Consider the following 19,561-nt stretch of genomic DNA (forward strand, 5'->3'; position numbering starts at 1 on the left):
CCGCTGTCTGTTACCACGCCGCTTGGTCCTTGGTTGGTGGGTGATTCTGTAAGGGTTTTCCTCCTCTTCGTCTGAAGAGGAGGTGTAGCAAGGATCGGACCAAGATGCGGCGTGGTAAGTGTCCATGGTTTTTAATATGAAAAACTCAACATGAACACAAATACAAAACAATAAACGTGAACAAAACCGAAACAGTACCGTGTGGCGAACAAACACAGACACGGAAACAATCACCCACAAAACAACAGTGAAACCCAGGCTACCTAAGTATGATTCTCAATCAGAGACAACTAACGACACCTGCCTCTGATTGAGAACCATACTAGGCCGAACACAGAAAAACAACTTAGAAACACAAAACATAGAATGCCCACCCAACTCACGTCCTGACCAACTAAAACAAACAAATAACACAAGAACTAGGGTCAGAACGTGACACCTACTGTGAAGCATGGGGGTGGAAACATCATGCTTTGGGGCTGTTTTTCTGCAAAGGGACCAGGACGACTGATCCTTGTAAAGGTAAGAATGAATGGGGCCATGTATTGTGAAATGTTGAGTGAAAACCTCCTTCCATCAGCAAGGGAATTGAAGATGAAACGTGGCTGGGTCTTTCAGCATGATAATGATCACAAACACACCGCCCGGGCAACGAAGGAGTGGCTTCGTAAGAAGCATTTCAAGGTCCTGGAGTGGCCTAGCCAGTCTCCAGATCTCAACCCCATAGAAAATCTTTGGAGGGAGTTGAAAGTCCGTGTTGCCCAGCAACAGCCCCAAAACATCACTGCTCTAGAGGAGATCTGCATGGGGGAATGGGCCAAAATACCAGCAACAGTGTGTGAAAACCTTGTGAAGACTTACAGAAAACGTTTGACCTCTGTCATTGCCAACAAAGGGTATATAACAAAGTATTGAGATAAACTTTTGTTATTGACCAAATACTTATTTTCCACCATAATTTGCTAATAAATTCATTCAAAAATCCTACAATGTGATTTTCTGGATTTTTTTCCCTCATTTTGTCTGTCATAGTTGAAAATTACTGAAATTACTGAAAATTACAGGCCTCTCATCTTTTTAAGTGGGAGAACTTGCACAATTGGTGGCTGACTAAATACTTTTTTGCCCCACTGTATATAGACTTGTTTCTACTGTTATTATTGACTGATTGTTTGTTTTACTCCATGTGTAACTCTGTGTCGTTGTATGTGACGAACTGCTTTGCTTTATCTTGGCCAGGTCGCAATTGTAAATGAGAACTTGTTCTCAATTTGCCTACCTGGTTAAAAAAAGGTGAAATAAAAAAATGAGCAGTACCCCAGACCTCCAGTGTATGAGCAGTACTCCAGAGTATGAGCAGTACTCCAGACCTCCAGTGTATGAGCAGTACTCCAGACCTCCAGAGTATGCCCCTGCTGTTTCCCTTCTGTTTTCTTTGCAACTTGTGGTAACTTTGTGGTTCTAAATCAACAGTTGTTTAGTAGTCTGAAAATGTCAGAAACATTAACTTGACCATGCTGTAGATCATGTAACAGTTTTGTGATGAAACAAAGGTGTTGTTGAATTTATTCAGCCACTGTCCTCTTATTGTCTCGACCTTAGGCCCATATATCACGGTCGCAAGGCATATGAGCTAACATGTTATAGAGCAAACAACGCAATTATCACAACACATAGGTTTAACTTCCCCAGTGATTTTACCCACACACCACTACTGCCTGTTAGCCAATACAGCCCCACAGACAAGTACAGGCCTCTCACACATTGAGTTTTTTTTTTTTTACAAGAATTGCCTTCTGCTAGCCTGTATTTCGGGAGCAATTATACCTGATTTTTACCCAAAGGCAGCCCAATTCTGATATTTTGCCCAATTATTGGTATTTTGACCAATCAGATCAGAATTAGGCTGCCTGTGTATACTAGGTGCTTTGAGGTTGCATTGTAAAGTACAGAATAACTAAACACAGGTCACGTATTTGACATGGTCTAATATGTATTTGATTAATGTCAGCAGACTATGAAGGGCAGCATAGCCCACCTATGCCTGTCTCTCGTCAAACTTTCGATGCAACACTCTGGTCCAGGGTGCGCAGATCTGATGCATGACACGCAGCTGATCTTTCAAAATAATAGTTTGGGAAACATTTATTTAACAAAACAAAACAATCAAGCCATGATCATAAATTACGAAGGAATCGAGCACATAGAGGTATTACATTTGATCGCGCACTATCGACTACTTTTGTCTCACTACAAAATGATCGCCCCAGACCTCTTTTCCCCAGACCTCTTCTTTGTGGTCTTTTTCCACAATGTGGGTTCACTTGATATTGGGTTAGCCTGCTAACACATTCAACGACGTTGCTTACATTTCCAAATGATACTGAATTTAAATTACCCAAAACCTTTCGGCTAACCCAACATGTACCTGTTACCTTCCAATCTCTTTAATATCGTCTACCATGTGAATGACAACGGTCGGTCACTTCCACCGTAAAACACCTCCCAATCCAATCCGGTGTCTTTTTTTTAAAACAATGCCCATATTTGGTGTGAGCAGGTGAACGCGAAGGCGGAGGATGAGGCACGGTTGGGGAGAAAAGGAGGTATATAGTCTCCTGCTGAAATGTGGATGCTACACTTCATTGAAGACATCATTCCCGGATTCTTGAAGAGAAAGCATCCTAACTGACAGGTAAGCAAACGCCACTATCCCGACGTTTGAGAAAGCCAATCTGAAATGTCGAGTTGTATCGCTAAATGTGTTCTAGCTATGGATAAATCACTTGATTTGAAATACAGCTTTGCTGGGATTTGTCTGTGAATACGTGTTTGAGCTTTTGGGATCGGAGCCATATATTGAGAAAAAATAAATGACTGATTGGAATTCTTTGCTTTGTTCCAAATGATTGTATTTGGTTCAGTTCCACTGTTTTTACAAGGTCTGCTAGTAGACTAGTTCTCTTTATTAAGTCACTGGTTAAACATTTTAACTAATTGTTACAAATTACAGCCGACTATGGTCCTATGTCTACACTTACTAATGGGGACCTCTAATTTGTCTCATTTATATTGTAGTAATTGTTAGTCTGGATGATATACCCTGACCCAGAAAATGGTATGGCTTTGTTCTTGCTTTTTAGGCCTTGATTCATTAATCATCGTTTGTTTTTTTACAGAATGGCTGAAGATGATATTGCTGCACTGGTGGTTGACAATGGTTCAGGCATGTGCAAGGCTGGTTTTGCAGGGGATGATGCTCCCCGTGCTGTCTTCCCCTCCATTGTTGGAAGACCCAGACATCAGGTTGGAACCATACTGGGCTCTTGGATATCGGATTCACTTAATATAGGCTATACTTTTATACACAAACTATATGTGGACACTCCTTCAAATGAGTGGATTTGGCTGTTTCATCCACATGTTGTCTGTAGAAGGGCCTTACTGAAAAGCTCTGACTTTCAATGTGGCACTGTCCTAGAATTTCACCTTTCCAACCAGTCAGTTTGTCCAATTTCTGCCCTGCTAGAGCTGCCCTGGTCAACTAAGTGTTATCGTGAAGTGGAAACATCTAGGTGCAACAATAGATCTGCTGTGAAGTGGTAGGCCACACAAGCTCACAGAATGGGACTGCTGAAGCATGTAAAAATGGTCTGCCCTTGGTTGCAACACTCCCTACCAAGTTCCAAACTGCCCCTTGATGCAACGTCAGCACAAGAATTGTTCGTCCGGCGCTTAATGAAATTAGTTTCCGTGGCCAAGCAGCTGCACACAAGCCTAAGATCACTATGCGCATCGTGGTGTAAAGCTCACTGCCATTAGACTCTGGCGCAGTGGAAACACGTTCTCTTGAGTGTTGACTCACGCTTAACCATCTTGCAGTCTGACAGATGAATCTGGGTTTGACTGATGTCAGGAGAACGCTACCTGCCCCGACTGTGTAGTGTCAACTAAAGTTTGGTGGAGGAATAATGGTCTGTGGCTGTTTTTCATATTTCAGGCTAGGCCGCTTAATTCCGTTAATGGGAAATCTTAACGCTACAGCATTCTGGATGATTCTGTGCTCTTGTCTTTGTGGCAACAGTTTGGGTGAAGACCATTTCCTGTTTCAGCATGACGATACTCCTGTGCACAAAGCGAGGTCCATACAGAAATGGTCTGTGGATCGTATGGAAGAACTTGACTGGCCTGCACAGAGCTCGGACCTCAACCCCATCGAACACTTTTGTGATTAAGTGGAACACTGACTGCAAGTCAGGCCTATTTGCTCAACATCAGTGCCTGACTTCACTAATGCTCTTGTGGCTGAATGGAAGCAATTCCCCACAGCATTGTTCAAACATCTAGTGGAAAGCCTTCTCAGAAGACTGGAGGCTATTATAGCAGCAAAGGAGGGGACCAACTCCATATTAATACCCATGATTTTGGAATGTAGATGTTTGAGCATGTGTCCACTTAGAGAACATTACTGTATCTCTCTATTTGACTTTGGGATAGAGTTTGAAGAGGCTATATAGAACGCTTCCTTCTGGGGGTGCTCTTGAGCCAACAACTTCTGTAGTGTAACTTGAGTTTGTATAGTGCAGGGGCAAAGTGTAACGTAATGTCTCTTTCCCCAGGGTGTGATGGTGGGCATGGGACAGAAGGACAGCTACGTGGGAGATGAGGCCCAGAGCAAGAGGGGCATCCTGACTCTGAAGTACCCCATCGAGCACGGCATTGTTACCAACTGGGACGACATGGAGAAGATCTGGCATCACACCTTCTACAATGAGCTGCGTGTGGCCCCCGAAGAGCATCCCGTCCTGCTCACAGAGGCCCCACTCAACCCCAAAGCCAACAGGGAGAAGATGACCCAGGTAAGTGGGGGCATTAGTGTTTTTTTACAAATAAACACTGTGGCAGTAGTAAATAAACCCAGCCATTTTATTTACATGGACTCCTCATCCACCAGCAGAATGTAGAGTAGTTTCACATCAGGGTTACTCTGTTCACCTTGCCTGAGGGTAGGTATTGAGTAGTGGTGGGCCTCTTAGCAGTAGGTGTTTAAAACACCCTTTTTATAAAGAGTCTCTCACAGTCCTAATTCCCACCTTCTATTCTTCCACCAGATCATGTTTGAGACCTTCAACAGCCCAGCCATGTATGTAGGTATCCAGGCCGTGCTTTCTTTGTACGCATCTGGCCGCACCACAGGAATCGTGATGGATTCCGGGGATGGCGTTAGCCACACGGTGCCCATCTACGAGGGCTACGCTCTTCCCCACGCCATCCTGCGTCTGGACCTGGCCGGACGCGACCTCACGGACTACCTGATGAAGATCCTGACTGAGCGTGGCTACAGCTTCACCACCACGGCCGAGAGGGAGATTGTGCGTGACATCAAGGAGAAGCTGGCCTACGTGGCACTGGACTTTGAGCAGGAGATGAACACCTCTGCCTCCAGTTCCTCTCTGGAGAAGAGCTACGAGCTGCCTGATGGACAGGTCATCACTATTGGCAACGAGCGCTTCCGGTGCCCTGAGACCATGTTCCAGCCGTCCTTCATTGGTGAGATGTTTCTGTGTCTTTAACGAGGAACTTCAGCTGAAAATGTCTTTGTTAAAAGCCATTTGTCTCTGGTTGGTGACTATATATAGTAATTCTAGTCCTGAAATCGTCACTTCTATCCACTACTAAAATGGAGGCTCTGAAAATGATGTTTCCTCTTGGTAGAGGTCACACAAGATGCACCCTCAGTTATGTATTGATATAACTATTCATAAACACACAACTTTCTGGCATTTTTTAAATGTATTTTTTATAAATCAGTGGACAAAGGTTCCATTTGGCCACTGGAGTCACTCTTTAATACAGGTACAAATGTTCTTGTCTCGACAATGTTACTCAGCTTAGTGACAGTCATTCACCACTACAATCCTCTGGAGCTCTGAGGTTCTTGCCAGTTGCGTGTTCACTGACCTCATTAAAAGAGCCATACTTGTAGGCCTGTTAATATCTGTTCCTGGGGCTGCCATTGACATGTACATGCTTGCTTTTGTAGGAATGGAAAGCGCTGGAGTGCACGAGACCACCTACAACTCTATCATGAAGTGTGATGTGGACATCAGGAAAGACCTGTATGCCAACACTGTTCTCTCAGGTGGAACAACCATGTTCCCTGGCATCGCTGATAGAATGCAGAAGGAGATCAGTGGCTTGGCACCCCCTACTATGAAGATTAAGGTGGGCATTCACGTGTTATTCTGTGACTTTTAGCCCATGGGCATTCAGTGTGGCATCTCTCGACTAGCCCATTTAATTTTTTTCTCATGTGATCTTTTTGGCTTCCCAAATACTTTCATCAGACATCTAATTTATGACTATTCTGTACAAGAATCACTTTAGATCTCCCTGTTTTACTAATGAATACGTTCAAATCTCTTGCCAGATCATCGCCCCTCCCGAGCGTAAATACTCTGTGTGGATTGGCGGTTCCATCCTGGCCTCTCTCTCCACATTCCAACAGATGTGGATTTCCAAGCAGGAATACGAGGAATCCGGCCCGTCTATCGTCCACCGCAAATGTTTCTAAAGCCTTGACTCTTAACCTCGGTGTTACTCCTTTCAGGGAGTCTGTTATTTCAGATGGCTCTCCTGTCCAGAAGCCAACACCTTGCCCCTGTCCCCTAAGCATTTGTGTGGCTCTAAAATGATCAGATGAGTAGCAGTGACTTCCACCTATCCTAACCGGTAGAGATAAAGCCATATTGTTTCAGTTCTACATGGTGTCCTGGGGGGAGTGACAGGGTGGTTTCTGGGTAGGCTCAGTGTTAGGGTTGTGACATTCTGCCTTGTTGTATTTGTTACTATTAGTCTTGTATGTAACATCTGCTACTGGGCCATTGAATAAACATTCACTGTAATGTGATACTCTGTGTAGTCTATTTGCAACATTAAGTCTTGTAATGCGTTTGACACTTCTTTTCAAAAATGTACTGATCATTTCAGGGAATGATGTGATTTGTAAACACACTTAATGTATTTGTCATTGGCTGGAACCCACTGCAGGTTAAATCAAATGGTTTTCTCATTGTTAAATTCTCTTGGTGAAACTCGTGTTTATGGCTTCATCTCTCAGATCTTTGGGATGTGCTGACATCCTTTCATCTCAGTATAGAGGAAGGCAAGGAAGCCACTTCTATAATGTCCACTGAAAGCCCACTGTCTTTGACAGGAGTACATGCTAATGAACGGAAGTAGCTGTTCTAATCACATCAGCGATGACGTGAACATAAGAGGACAGCTCATTTTATATCAGGGGGGACTTGTCATGAAAAGCTTTGCAGGTGTGTGTTCTACACCAGTGCTAAAACACCTGATGACAGTAATTAAATCCCAGACTGAAGCAGGTGAGTTTACCAAAGAGCTCGCTTGACCCAAAGCCTGTTTTGGTATCGGTCAACTGGGTGGGACTTCATATGGCAGGCACATTTCACTCGAAGCCAGGTTCACTGATTATTTTCAGTATTTATCTAGACCTGGGGCACCAGATGGGTGTAATTTAATGATCCAATCGAACAGTGCTAGGGTTAGTCCTGGAAGTAACACCTGCAGACTCCAGGCCCACAGCTGGAGATCCCTGATTTACATGATGTCCAATAGATGGCAGTGCTGTCTTCACATGCCCTACACTAGGGGAGCAGGTGCTGCTTTCACATTGTCACATGACCTACACTGGTAGTGAAGACTGTGCTGACTGAGCATGTGAGAACCTCAGTGGTGTAATCTAAACCCTTGGATCTTAGTCTGTTTTTTTGGTGGCTGCATGTACCTAGAACTGATACTGTATAGCCCTCATATTCATATCTGGACTGGAAGCCAGTTCCACTGCTTTATTTTTCATTGTTCCCCTCTAATCAGGTATTGATTTAGACCTGGGATACCAGGTGGGTGCCAATAATGATTAGGTAGAACAGAAAACCAGCAGTACTCCAGACCTCCAGTGTATTTCTCCCAAATCCAGTCAGCTGATGTTCTGAAAGAGCTGCAAAATCTGGACCTACAAATCAGCCGGGCTAGACAATCTGGACCCTTTCTAAAATTATCTGCCGAAATTGTTGCCACCCCTGTTACTAGCCTGTTCAACCTCTTTCGTGTCGTCTGAGATTCCCAAAGATTGGAAAGCAGCTGCGGTCATCACCCTCTTCAAAGTGGGGGACACTCTTCACCCAAACTGCTACAGACATATCTATCCTACACTGCCTTTCTAAGATCTTCGAAAGCCAAGTCAACAGATTACCGACCATTTCGAATCTCACCATACCCTCTCTGCTATGCAATCGGGTTTCAGAGCTGGTCATGGGTGCACCTCAGCCACGCTCAAGGTCCTAAACCTAAACCTTCAACCTTCAAGCTGCATACTGGACCCTATTCCAACTAAACTACTGAAAGAGCTGCTTCCTGTGCTTGGCCCTCCTATGTTGAACATAATAAACGGCTCTCTATCCACTGGATGTGTACCAAACTCACTAAAAGTGGCAGTAATAAAGCCTCTCTTGAAAAAGCCAAACCTTGACCCAGAAAATATAAAAAACTATCGGCCTATATCGAATCTTCCATTCTTCTCAAAAATTTTAGAGAAGGCTGTTGCGCAGCAACTCACTGCCTTCCTGAAGACAAACAATGTATACGAAATGCTTCAGTCTGGTTTTAGACCCCATCATAGCACTGAGACGGCACTTGTGAAGGTGGTAAATGACATTTTAATGGCATCGGACCGAGGCTCTGCATCTGTCCTCGTGCTCCTAGACCTTAGTGCTGCTTTTGATACCATCGATCACCACATTCTTTTGGAGAGATTGGAAACCCAAATTGGTCTACACGGACATGTTCTGGCCTGGTTTAGATCTTATCTGTCGGAAAGATATCAGTTTGTCTCTGTGAATGGTTTGTCCTCTGACAAATCAACTGTAAATTTCGGTGTTCCTCAAGGTTCCGTTTTAGGACCACTATTGTTTTCACTATATATTTTACCTCTTGGGGATGTTATTCGAAAACATAATGTAAACTTTCACTGCTATGCGGATGACACACAGCTGTACATTTCAATGAAACATGGTGAAGCCCCAAAATTGCCCTCGCTAGAAGCATGTGTTTCAGACATAAGGAAGTGGATGGCTGCAAACTTTCTACTATTAAACTCGGACAAAACAGAGATGCTTGTTCTAGGTCCCAAGAAACAAAGAGATCTTCTGTTGAATCTGACAATTAATCTTAATGGTTGTACAGTCGTCTCAAATAAAACTGTGAAGGACCTCGGCGTTACTCTGGACCCTGATCTCTCTTTTGAAGAACATATCAAGACCATTTCGAGGACAGCTTTTTTCCATCTACGTAACATTGCAAAAATCAGAAACATTCTGTCCAAAAATGATGCAGAAAAATTAATCCATGCTTTTGTCACTTCTAGGTTAGACTACTGCAATGCTCTATTTTCCGGCTACCTGGATAAAGCACTAAATAAACTTCAGTTAGTGCTAAATACGGCTGCTAGAATCCTGACTAGAACCCAAAAATGTGATCATATTACTCCAGTGCTAGCCTCTCTACACTGGCTTCCTGTCAAAGCAAGGGCTGATTTCAAGGTTTTACTGCTAACCTACAAAGCATTACATGGGCTTGCTCCTACCTATCTCTCTGATTTGGTCCTGCCGTACATACCTACACGTACGCTACGGTCACAAGACGCAGGCCTCCTAATTGTCCCTAGAATTTCTAAGCAAACAGCTGGAGGCAGGGCTTTCTCCTATAGAGCTCCATTTTTATGGAACGGTCTGCCTACCCATGTCAGAGACGCAAACTCGGTCTCAACCTTTAAGTCTTTACTGAAGACTCATCTCTTCAGTGGGTCATATGATTGAGTGTAGTCTGGCCCAGGAGTGGGAAGGTGAACGGAAAGGCTCTGGAGCAACGAACCGCCCTTGCTGTCTCTGCCTGGCCGGTTCCCCTCTTTCCACTCGGATTCTCTGCCTCTAACCCTATTACAGGGGCTGAGTCACTGGCTTGCTGAGGCTCTCTCATGCCGTCCCTGGAGGGGGTGCGTCACCTGAGTGGGTTGATTCACTGTTGTGGTCATCCTGTCTGGGTTGGCGCCCCCCCCTTGGGTTGTGCCGTGGCGGAGATCTTTGTGGGCTATACTCAGCCTTGTCTCAGGATGGTAAGTTGGTGGTTGAAGATATCCCTCTAGTGGTGTGGGGGCTGTGCTTTGGCAAAGTGGGTGGGGTTATATCCTTCCTGTTTGGCCCTGTCCGGGGGTGTCCTCGGATGGGGCCACAGTGTCTCCTGACCCCTCCTGTCTCAGCCTCCAGTATTTATTCTGCAGTAGTTTATGTGTCGGGGGGCTGGGGTCAGTTTGTTATATCTGGAGTACTTCTCCTGTCCTATTCGGTGTCCTGTGTGAATCTAAGTGTGCGTTCTCTAATTCTCTCCTTCTCTCTTTCTTTCTCTCTCTCGGAGGACCTGAGCCCTAGGACCATGCCCGAGGACTACCTGACATGATGACTCCTTGCTGTCCCCAGTCCACCTGGCCATGCTGCTGTTCCAGTTTCAACTGACCTGAGCCCTAGGACCATGCCCCAGGACTACCTGACATGATGACTCCTTGCTGTCCCCAGTCCACCTGGCCATGCTGCTGCTCCAGTTTCAACTTCCACCTGACTGTGCTGCTGCTCCAGTTTCAACTGTTCTGCCTTATTATTATTCGACCATGCTGGTCATTTATGAACATTTGAACATCTTGGCCATGTTCTGTTATAATCTCCACCCGGCACAGCCAGAAGAGGACTGGCCACCCCACATAGCCTGGTTCCTCTCTAGGTTTCTTCCTAGGTATTGGCCTTTCTAGGGAGTTTTTCCTAGCCACCGTGCTTCTACACCTGCATTGCTTGCTGTTTGGGGTTTTAGGCTGGGTTTCTGTACAGCACTTTGAGATATCAGCTGATGTCCGAAGGGCTATATAAATAAATGTGATTTGATTTGATTTAAACAATATCTTAACCGCCATCGATAAGAAACATTACTGTGCAGCTGTTTTCAATGATCTGGCCAAGGCTTTCGACTCTGTCAATCACCACATCCACATCGGCAGACTCGACAGCCTTGGTTTCTCAAATGATTGCCTCGCCTGGTTCACCAACTACTTCTCTGATAGAGTTCAGTGTGTCAACCCAGCGGGTCTGCTGTCCGGACCTCTGGCAGTCTATGGGGGTGCCACAGGGTTCAATTATTGGCCCGACTCTCTTCTCTGTATATATCAATGATGTCGCTCTTGCTTCTGGTGAGTCTCTGATCCACCTCTACGCAGATGACACCATTCTGTATACTTCTGGCCCTTCTTTGGACACTGTGTTAACAACCCTCCAGGCAAGCTTCAATGCCATACAACTCTCCTTCCGTGGCCTCCAATTGCTCTTAAATACAAGACATACAAGACCACTGATAATCTCCCTCGATCTGGGGCTCCATGCAAGATCTCACCCCGTGGGGTCAAAATGATCACAAGAACGGTGAGCAAAAATCCCAGAACCACACGGGGGGACCTAGTGAATGACCTGCAGAGAGCTGGGACCAAAGTAACAAAGCCTACCATCAGTAACACACTACGCCGCCAGGGACTCAAATCCTGCAGTGCCAGATGTGTCCCCCTGCTTAAGCCAGTACATGTCCAGGCCCGTCTGAAGTTTGCTAGAGAGCATTTGGATGATCCAGAAGAAGATTGGGAGAATGTCATATGGTCAGATGAAACCAAAATATAACTTTTTGGTAAAAACTCAACTCGTCGTGTTTGGAGGAAAAAGAATGCTGAGTTGCATCCAAAGAACACCATACCTACTGTAAGGGTTTTCCTCCTCTTTGTCTGAAGAGGAGGTGTAGCAAGGATCGGACTAAGATGCGGCGTGGTAAGTGTCCATGGTTTTTAATATGAAATCTCAACATGAACACAAATACAAAACAATAAACGTGAACAAAACCGAAACAGTACCGTGTGGCGAACAAACACAGACACGGAAACAATCACCCACAAAACAACAGTGAAATCCAGGCTACCTAAGTATGATTCTCAATCAGAGACAACTAACGACACCTGCCTCTGATTGAGAACCATACTCAGCCGAACACAGAAAACCAACCTAGAAACACAAAACATAGAATGCCCACCCAACTCACGTCCTGACCAACTAAAACAAACAAATAACACAAGAACTAGGGCAGAACATGACAGTAACCCCCCCCCCCCCCCCCCCCCCCCCCAAGGTGCGTACTCCGGCCGCAAAACCTGAACCTATAGGGGAGGGTCTGGGTGGGCATCTTTCCGCGGTGGCGGCCCTGGCGCTGGACATGGACCCCACTTCACCATAGTCTTAGTCTGCCTCTGTGGCCTCCTAGGAACGGTGACCCTTGCCGCCGACCCTGACCTGGGAACCCTAATAAATAGGCCCACAGGACTGAGGGACACCCCTGGACTTAACAAATTCCTCCGGACTGAGGGGCAGCTCAGGACTGAGGGGCAGCTCAGGACTGAGGGGCAGCTCAGGACTGAGGGGTAGCTCAGGACTGAGAGGTAGCACAGGACTGAGAGGTAGCTCAGGACTGAGAGGTAGCTCAGGCTGGTTGACGGCTCTGGCAGCTTCTGGCTGACTGACGGCTCTGGCAGCTCCTGGCTGACTGACGGCTCTGGCAGCTCCTGGCTGGCTGACGACTCTGGCGGCTCCTGGCTGGCTGACGACTCTGGCGGCTCCTGGCTGGCTGACGACTCTGGCGGCTCCATGCTGACTGGCGGCTCTGGCGGCCCCATGCTGACTGGTGGCTCTGGCGGCTCCATGCTGACTGGTGGTACTGGCGGCTAATGACAGCCTGGGGCTCTGGCGGCTCATGACAGACTGGTGGCTCTGGCGGTTCAGGACAGACTGGCGGCTCTGGCGGCTCAGGACAGACGGGAGACTCTAGCAGCTCTGGACAGATGGGAGACTCTAGCAGCTCTGGACAGGTGGGAGACTCTAGCAGCTCTGGACAGGCGGGAGACTCTAGAAGCTCTGGACAGACGGGAGACTCTAGCAGCTCTGGAGAGGAGGAAGGCTCTAACAGCTCTGGACAGACGGGAGACTCTAACAGCTCTGGAGAGACGGGAGACTAGCAGCTCTGGAGAGGAGGAAGGCTCTAACAGCTCTGGACAGACGGGAGACTAGCAGCTCTGGACAGACGGGAGACTCTAGCAGCTCTGGACAGACGGGAGACTCTAGCAGCTCTGGAGAGACGGGAGACTCTAGCAGCTCTGGAGAGGAGGAAGGCTCTAATAGCTCTGGACAGACGGGAGCCTCTAGCAGCTCTGGAGAGACGGGAGACTCTAGCAGCTCTGGAGAGGAGGAAGGCTCTAACAGCTCTGGACGGACGGGAGACTCTAGCAGCTCTGGACAGACGAGAGCACCTGTAGGGAGGAGACAGAGAGACGTGCGTGGGGCTGCCACAGGACCCACCAGGCTGGGGAGACCTCCAGGAGGCTTGGTGTTAGGAGGAGTCACCTGAAGGACCGTGCTGTGGGGGAGCACTGGAGCTCTGATGCGCAGCCTTGGCACCACTCCCCCAGGCTGGATAACTATTCTAGCCCAGACCCTCCAGAGTGCAGGCACAGGTTGAACCGGTGCTGTTGGTAAGCACTGGAGATCTAGTGCCTACTACGCGCACCTCTCCCTTAGGCTCCACTCCCACATTTGCCCGGCATGAGCGGAGCGCAGGCATAGGACGCACTGCACCCTCCCAGCGCCCCGGAGACACAGCACGCAGAGCCGGCGCAGGATACCCTGGAACGAAACGGCATACCGGTGACCAGACACACTGAGCAGGCACCATACGCCCTGGCTGGATGCCCACACTCGCCTGACACTTCCGGGGGGCTGCCCTATAGTGCACTGGGCCATGTGCACGTACTGGCGACACCGTGCGCTTAGTCGCATAACACGGTGCCTAACCAGTAACGCAATGTTTATAATAAGCACGAGGAGTGAGCTCAGGTCTGCTACCTGGCTTAGCCACACTCCCCGTGTGCCCCCGCCCCCAAAACATTTTGGGGGCTGCCTCTCGTAACTGTCGCGCTGCCGTGCTGCCTCCTCATATAGCCGCCGCTCAGCTTTCGCTGCCTCCAGCTCTGCTTTGGGGCAGCGATATTCCCCAGCCTGTGCCCAGGGTCCTTCTCTGTTCAAAATATCCTCACGTGTCCAGGAGTATTGTGATGCTGGCCGCTGCTGCTGCTGCTGCTGCCGCTGTCTGTTACCACGCCGCTTGGTCCTTGGTTGGTGGGTGATTCTGTAAGGGTTTTCCTCCTCCTCGTCTGTAGCAAGGATTGGACCAAGATGCGGCGTGGTAAGTGTCCATGGTTTTTAATATGAAAATCTCAACATGAAAACAAATACAAACAATAAACGTGAACAAAACCGAAACAGTACCGTGTGGCGAACAAACACAGACACGGAAACAATCACCCACAAAACAACAGTGAAACCCAGGCTACCTAAGTATGATTCTCAATCAGAGACAACTAACGACACCTGCCTCTGATTGAGAACCATACTAGGCCGAACACAGAAAACCAACCTAGAAACATAAAACATAGAATGCCCACCCAACTCACGTCCTGACAAACTAAAACAAACAAATAACACAAGAACTAGGGTCAGAACGTGACACCTACTGTGAAGCATGGGGGTGGAAACATCATGCTTTGGGGCTGTTTTTCTGCAAAGGGACCAGGACGACTGATCCTTGTAAAGGAAAGAATGAATGGGGCCATGTATTGTGAGATTTTGAGTGAAAACCTCCTTCCATCAGCAAGGGCATTGAAGATGAAACGTGGCTGGGTCTTTCAGCATGATAATGATCCCAAACACACTGCCCGGGCAACGAAGGAGTGGCTTCGTAAGAAGCATTTCAAGGCCCTGGAGTGGCCTAGCCAAATCAAATCAAATCAAATTTTATTTGTCACACATACACATGGTTAGCAGATGTTAATGCGAGTGTAGCGAAATGCTTGTGCTTCTAGTTCCGACAATGCAGTAATAACGAACAAGTAATCTAACTAACAATTCCAAAAAACTACTGTCTTATACACAGTGTAAGGGGATAAAGAATATGTACATAAGGATATATGAATGAGTGATGGTACAGAGCAGCATAGGCAAGATACAGTAGATGATATCGAGTACAGTATAACATATGAGATGAGTATGTAAACAAAGTGGCATAGTTAAAGTGGCTAGTGATACATGTATTACATAAGGATGCAGTCGATGATATAGAGTACAGTATATACGTATGCATATGAGATGAATAATGTAGGGTAAGTAACATTATATAAGGTAGCATTGTTTAAAGTGGCTAGTGATATATTTACATCATTTCCCATCAATTCCCATTATTAAAGTGGCTGGAGTTGAGTCAGTGTCATTGACAGTGTGTTGGCAGCAGCCACTCAATGTTAGTGGTGGCTGTTTAACAGTCTGATGGCCTTGAGATAGAAGCTGTTTTTCAGTCTCTCGGTCCCAGCTTTGATGCACCTGTACTGACCTCTCCTTCTGGATGACAGCGGGGTGAACAGGCAGTGGCTCGGGTGGTTGATGTCCTTGATGATCTTTATGGCCTTCCTGTAGCATTGGGTGGTGTTGGTGTCCTGGAGGGTAGGTAGTTTGCCCCCGGTGATGCGTTGTGCAGACCTCACTACCCTCTGGAGAGCCTTACGGTTCAGGGCGGTGCAGTTGCCATACCAGGCGGTGATACAGCCCGCCAGGATGCTCTCGATTGTGCATCTGTAGAAGTTTGTGAGTGCTTTTGGTGACAAGCCAAATTTCTTCAGCCTCCTGAGGTTGAAGAGGCGCTGCTGCGCCTTCCTCACGATGCTGTCTGTGTGAGTGGACCAATTCAGTTTGTCTGTGATGTGTATGCCGAGGAACTTAAAACTTGCTACCCTCTCCACTACTGTTCCATCGATGTGGATGGGGGGGGTGTTCCCTCTGCTGTTTCCTGAAGTCCACAATCATCTCCTTAGTTTTGTTGACGTTGAGTGTGAGGTTATTTTCCTGACACCACTCCGAGGGCCCTCACCTCCTCCCTGTAGGCTGTCTCGTCGTTGTTGGTAATCAAGCCTACCACTGTTGTGTCGTCCGCAAACTTGATGATTGAGTTGGAGGCGTGCGTGGCCACGCAGTCGTGGGTGAACAGGGAGTACAGGAGAGGGCTCAGAACGCACCCTTGTGGGGCCCCAGTGTTGAGGATCAGCGGGGAGGAGATGTTGTTGCCTACCCTCACCACCTGGGGGCGGCCTGTCAGGAAGTCCAGTACCCAGTTGCACAGGGCGGGGTCGAGACCCAGGGTCTCGAGCTTGATGACGAGCTTGGAGGGTACTATGGTGTTGAATGCCGAGCTGTAGTCGATGAACAGCATTCTCACATAGGTATTCCTCTTGTCCAGATGGGTTAGGGCAGTGTGCAGTGTGGTTGAGATTGCATCGTCTGTGGACCTATTTTGGCGGTAAGCAAATTGGAGTGGGTCTAGGGTGTCAGGTAGGGTGGAGGTGATATGGTCCTTGACTAGTCTCTCAAAGCACTTCATGATGACGGATGTGAGTGCTACGGGGCGGTAGTCGTTTAGCTCAGTTACCTTAGCTTTCTTGGGAACAGGAACAATGGTGGCCCTCTTGAAGCATGTGGTAACAGCAGACTGGTATAGGGATTGATTGAATATGTCCGTAAACACACCGGCCAGCTGGTCTGCGCATGCTCTGAGGGCGCGGCTGGGGATGCCGTCTGGGCCTGCAACCTTGCGAGGGTTAACACGTTGAAATGTCTTACTCACCTCGGCTGCAGTGAAGGAGAGACCGCATGTTTTCGTTGCAGGCCGTGTCAGTGGCACTGTATTGTCCTCAAAGCGGGCAAAAAAGTTATTTAGTCTGCCTGGGAGCAAGACATCCTGGTCCGTGACTGGGCTGGATTTCTTCCTGTAGTCCGTGATTGACTGTAGACCCTGACACATACCTGTTGTGTCTGAGCCGTTGAATTGAGATTCTACTTTGTCTCTGTACTGGCGCTTAGCTTGTTTGATAGCCTTGCGGAGGGAATAGCTGCACTGTTTGTATTCGGTCATGTTACCAGACACCTTGCCCTGATTAAAAGCAGTGGTTCGCGCTCTCAGTTTCACACGAATGCTGCCATCAATCCACGGTTTCTGGTTAGGGAATGTTTTAATCGTTGCTATGGGACATCTTCAACGCACGTTCTAATGAATTCGTACACCGAATCAGTGTATTCGTCAATGTTGTTATCTGACGCAATACGAAATATCTCCCAGTCCACGTGATGGAAGCAGTCTTGGAGTGTGGAGTCAGCTTGGTCGGACCAGCGTTGGACAGACCTCAGCGTGGGAGCCTCTTGTTTGAGTTTCTGTCTGTAGGCAGGGATCAACAAAATGGAGTCGTGGTCAGCTTTTCCGAAAGGGGGGCGGGGAAGGGCCTTATATGCGTCGCGGAAGTTAGAGTAACAATGATCCAAGGTCTTTCCACCCCTGGTTGCGCAATCGATATGCTGATAAAATTTAGGAAGTCTTGTTTTCAGATTAGCCTTGTTAAAATCCCCAGCGACAATGAATGCAGCCTCCGGATAAATCGTTTCCAGTTTGCAGAGAGTTAAATAAAGTTCGTTCAGAGCCATCGATGTGTCTGCTTGGGGGGGGATATATACGGCTGTGATTATAATCGAAGAGAATTCTCTTGGTAGATAATGCGGTCTACATTTGATTGTGAGGAATTCTAAATCAGGTGAACAGAAGGATTTGAGTTCCTGTATGTTTCTTTCATCACACCATGTCACGTTGGCCATAAGGGATACGCCCCCGCCCCTCTTCTTACCAGAAAGATGTTTGTTTCTGTCGGCGCGATGCGTGGAGAAACCCGTTGGCTGCACCGCTTCGGATAGCGTCTCTCCGGTTAGCCATGTTTCCGTGAAGCAAAGAACGTTACAGTCTCTGATGTCCCTCTGGAATGCTACCCTTGCTCGGATATCATCAACCTTGTTGTCAAGAGACTGGACATTGGCAAGAAGAATGCTAGGGAGTGGTGCACGGTGTGCCCGTCTCCGGAGTCTGACCAGAAGACCGCCTCGTTTCCCTCTCTTTCGGAGTCGTTTTTTGGGGTCGCTGCATGGAATCCACTCCGTTGTCCTGTATGTAAGGCAGAACACAGGATCCGCGTCGCGAAAAACATATTCTTGGTCGTACTGATGGTGAGTTGACGCTGATCTTATATTCAGTAGTTCTTCTCGACTGTATGTAATGAAACCTAAGATGACCTGGGGTACTAATGTAAGAAATAACACGTAAAAAAACAAAAAACTGCATAGTTTCCTAGGAACGCGAAGCGAGGCGGCCATCTCTGTCGGCGCCGGAAGTTACATTTTTCCAGATCTCAACCCCATAGAAAATCTTTGGAGGGAGTTGAAAGTCCGTGTTGCCCAGCAACAGCCCCAAAACATCACTGCTCTAGAGGAGATCTGCATGGGGGAATGGGACAAAATACCAGCAACAGTGTGTGAAAACCTTGTGAAGACTTACAGAAAACATTTGACCTCTGTCATTGCCAACAAAGGGTATATAACAAAGTATTGAGATAAACTTTTATAATTGACCAAATACTTATTTTCCACCATAATTTGCAAATAAATTCATAAAAAATCCTACAATGTGATTTTCTGGATTTTTTTCCCTCATTTTGTCTGTCATAGTTGATGTGAACCTATGATGAAAATTACAGGCCTCTCTCATCTTTTTAAGTGGGAGAACTTGCACAATTGGTGGCTGACTAAATACTTTTTTGCCCCACTGTATATAGACTTGTTTCTACTGTATTATTGACTGCATGTTTGTTTTACTCCATGTGTAACTCTGTGTCGTTGTATGTGTCGAACTGCTTTGCTTTATCTTGGCCAGGTCGCAATTGTAAATGAGAACTTGTTCTCAACTTGCCTACCTGGTTAAAAAAAGGTTAAATAAAAAAATGAGCAGTACTCCAGACCTCCAGTGTATGAGCAGTACTCCAGATCTCCAGTGTATGAGCAGTACTCCAGATCTCCAGTGTATGAGCAGTACTCCAGATCTCCAGTGTATGAGCAGTACTCCAGACCTCCAGTGTATGAGCAGTACTCCAGACCTCCAGTGTATGAGCAGTACTCCAGACCTCCAGTGTATGAGCAGTACTCCAGATCTCCAGTGTATGAGCAGTAGTCCAGAACCTCCAGTGTATGAGCAGTACTCCAGATCTCCAGTGTATGAGCAGTACTCCAGACCTCCAGTGTATGAGCAGTACTCCAGACCTCCAGTGTATGAGCAGTACTCCAGACCTCCAGTGTATGAGCAGTACTCCAGACCTCCAGTGTATGAGCAGTACTCCAGACCTCCAGTGTATGAGCAGTACTCCAGACCTCCAGTGTATGAGCAGTACTCCAGACCTCCAGTGTATGAGCAGTACTCCAGACCTCCAGTGTAT

The 19,561-nt window shown here is 47.1% G+C and overlaps 1 protein-coding gene across 1 annotated transcript; it reads left to right on the plus strand.

Annotated features, from left to right (window-relative positions):
- The first annotated feature begins 2,301 nt into the window (after positions 1-2,301).
- LOC116359936 (actin, non-muscle 6.2-like) lies at positions 2,302-6,917 on the plus strand. Its single transcript, XM_031814032.1, has 6 exons — positions 2,302-2,695; positions 3,180-3,306; positions 4,620-4,859; positions 5,112-5,550; positions 6,044-6,225; positions 6,431-6,917. Exons 2-6 carry the CDS (start codon positions 3,181-3,183, stop codon positions 6,572-6,574), a joined length of 1,131 nt encoding a protein of 376 aa, XP_031669892.1. The 5' UTR covers positions 2,302-2,695; position 3,180; the 3' UTR covers positions 6,575-6,917.
- Positions 6,918-19,561: the final 12,644 nt, after the last annotated feature.

Source organism: Oncorhynchus kisutch, unplaced genomic scaffold (genome assembly GCF_002021735.2).
Source record: "Oncorhynchus kisutch isolate 150728-3 unplaced genomic scaffold, Okis_V2 Okis06b-Okis10b_hom, whole genome shotgun sequence".
In the NCBI taxonomy this organism is placed as follows: Eukaryota; Metazoa; Chordata; class Actinopteri; order Salmoniformes; family Salmonidae; genus Oncorhynchus; species Oncorhynchus kisutch.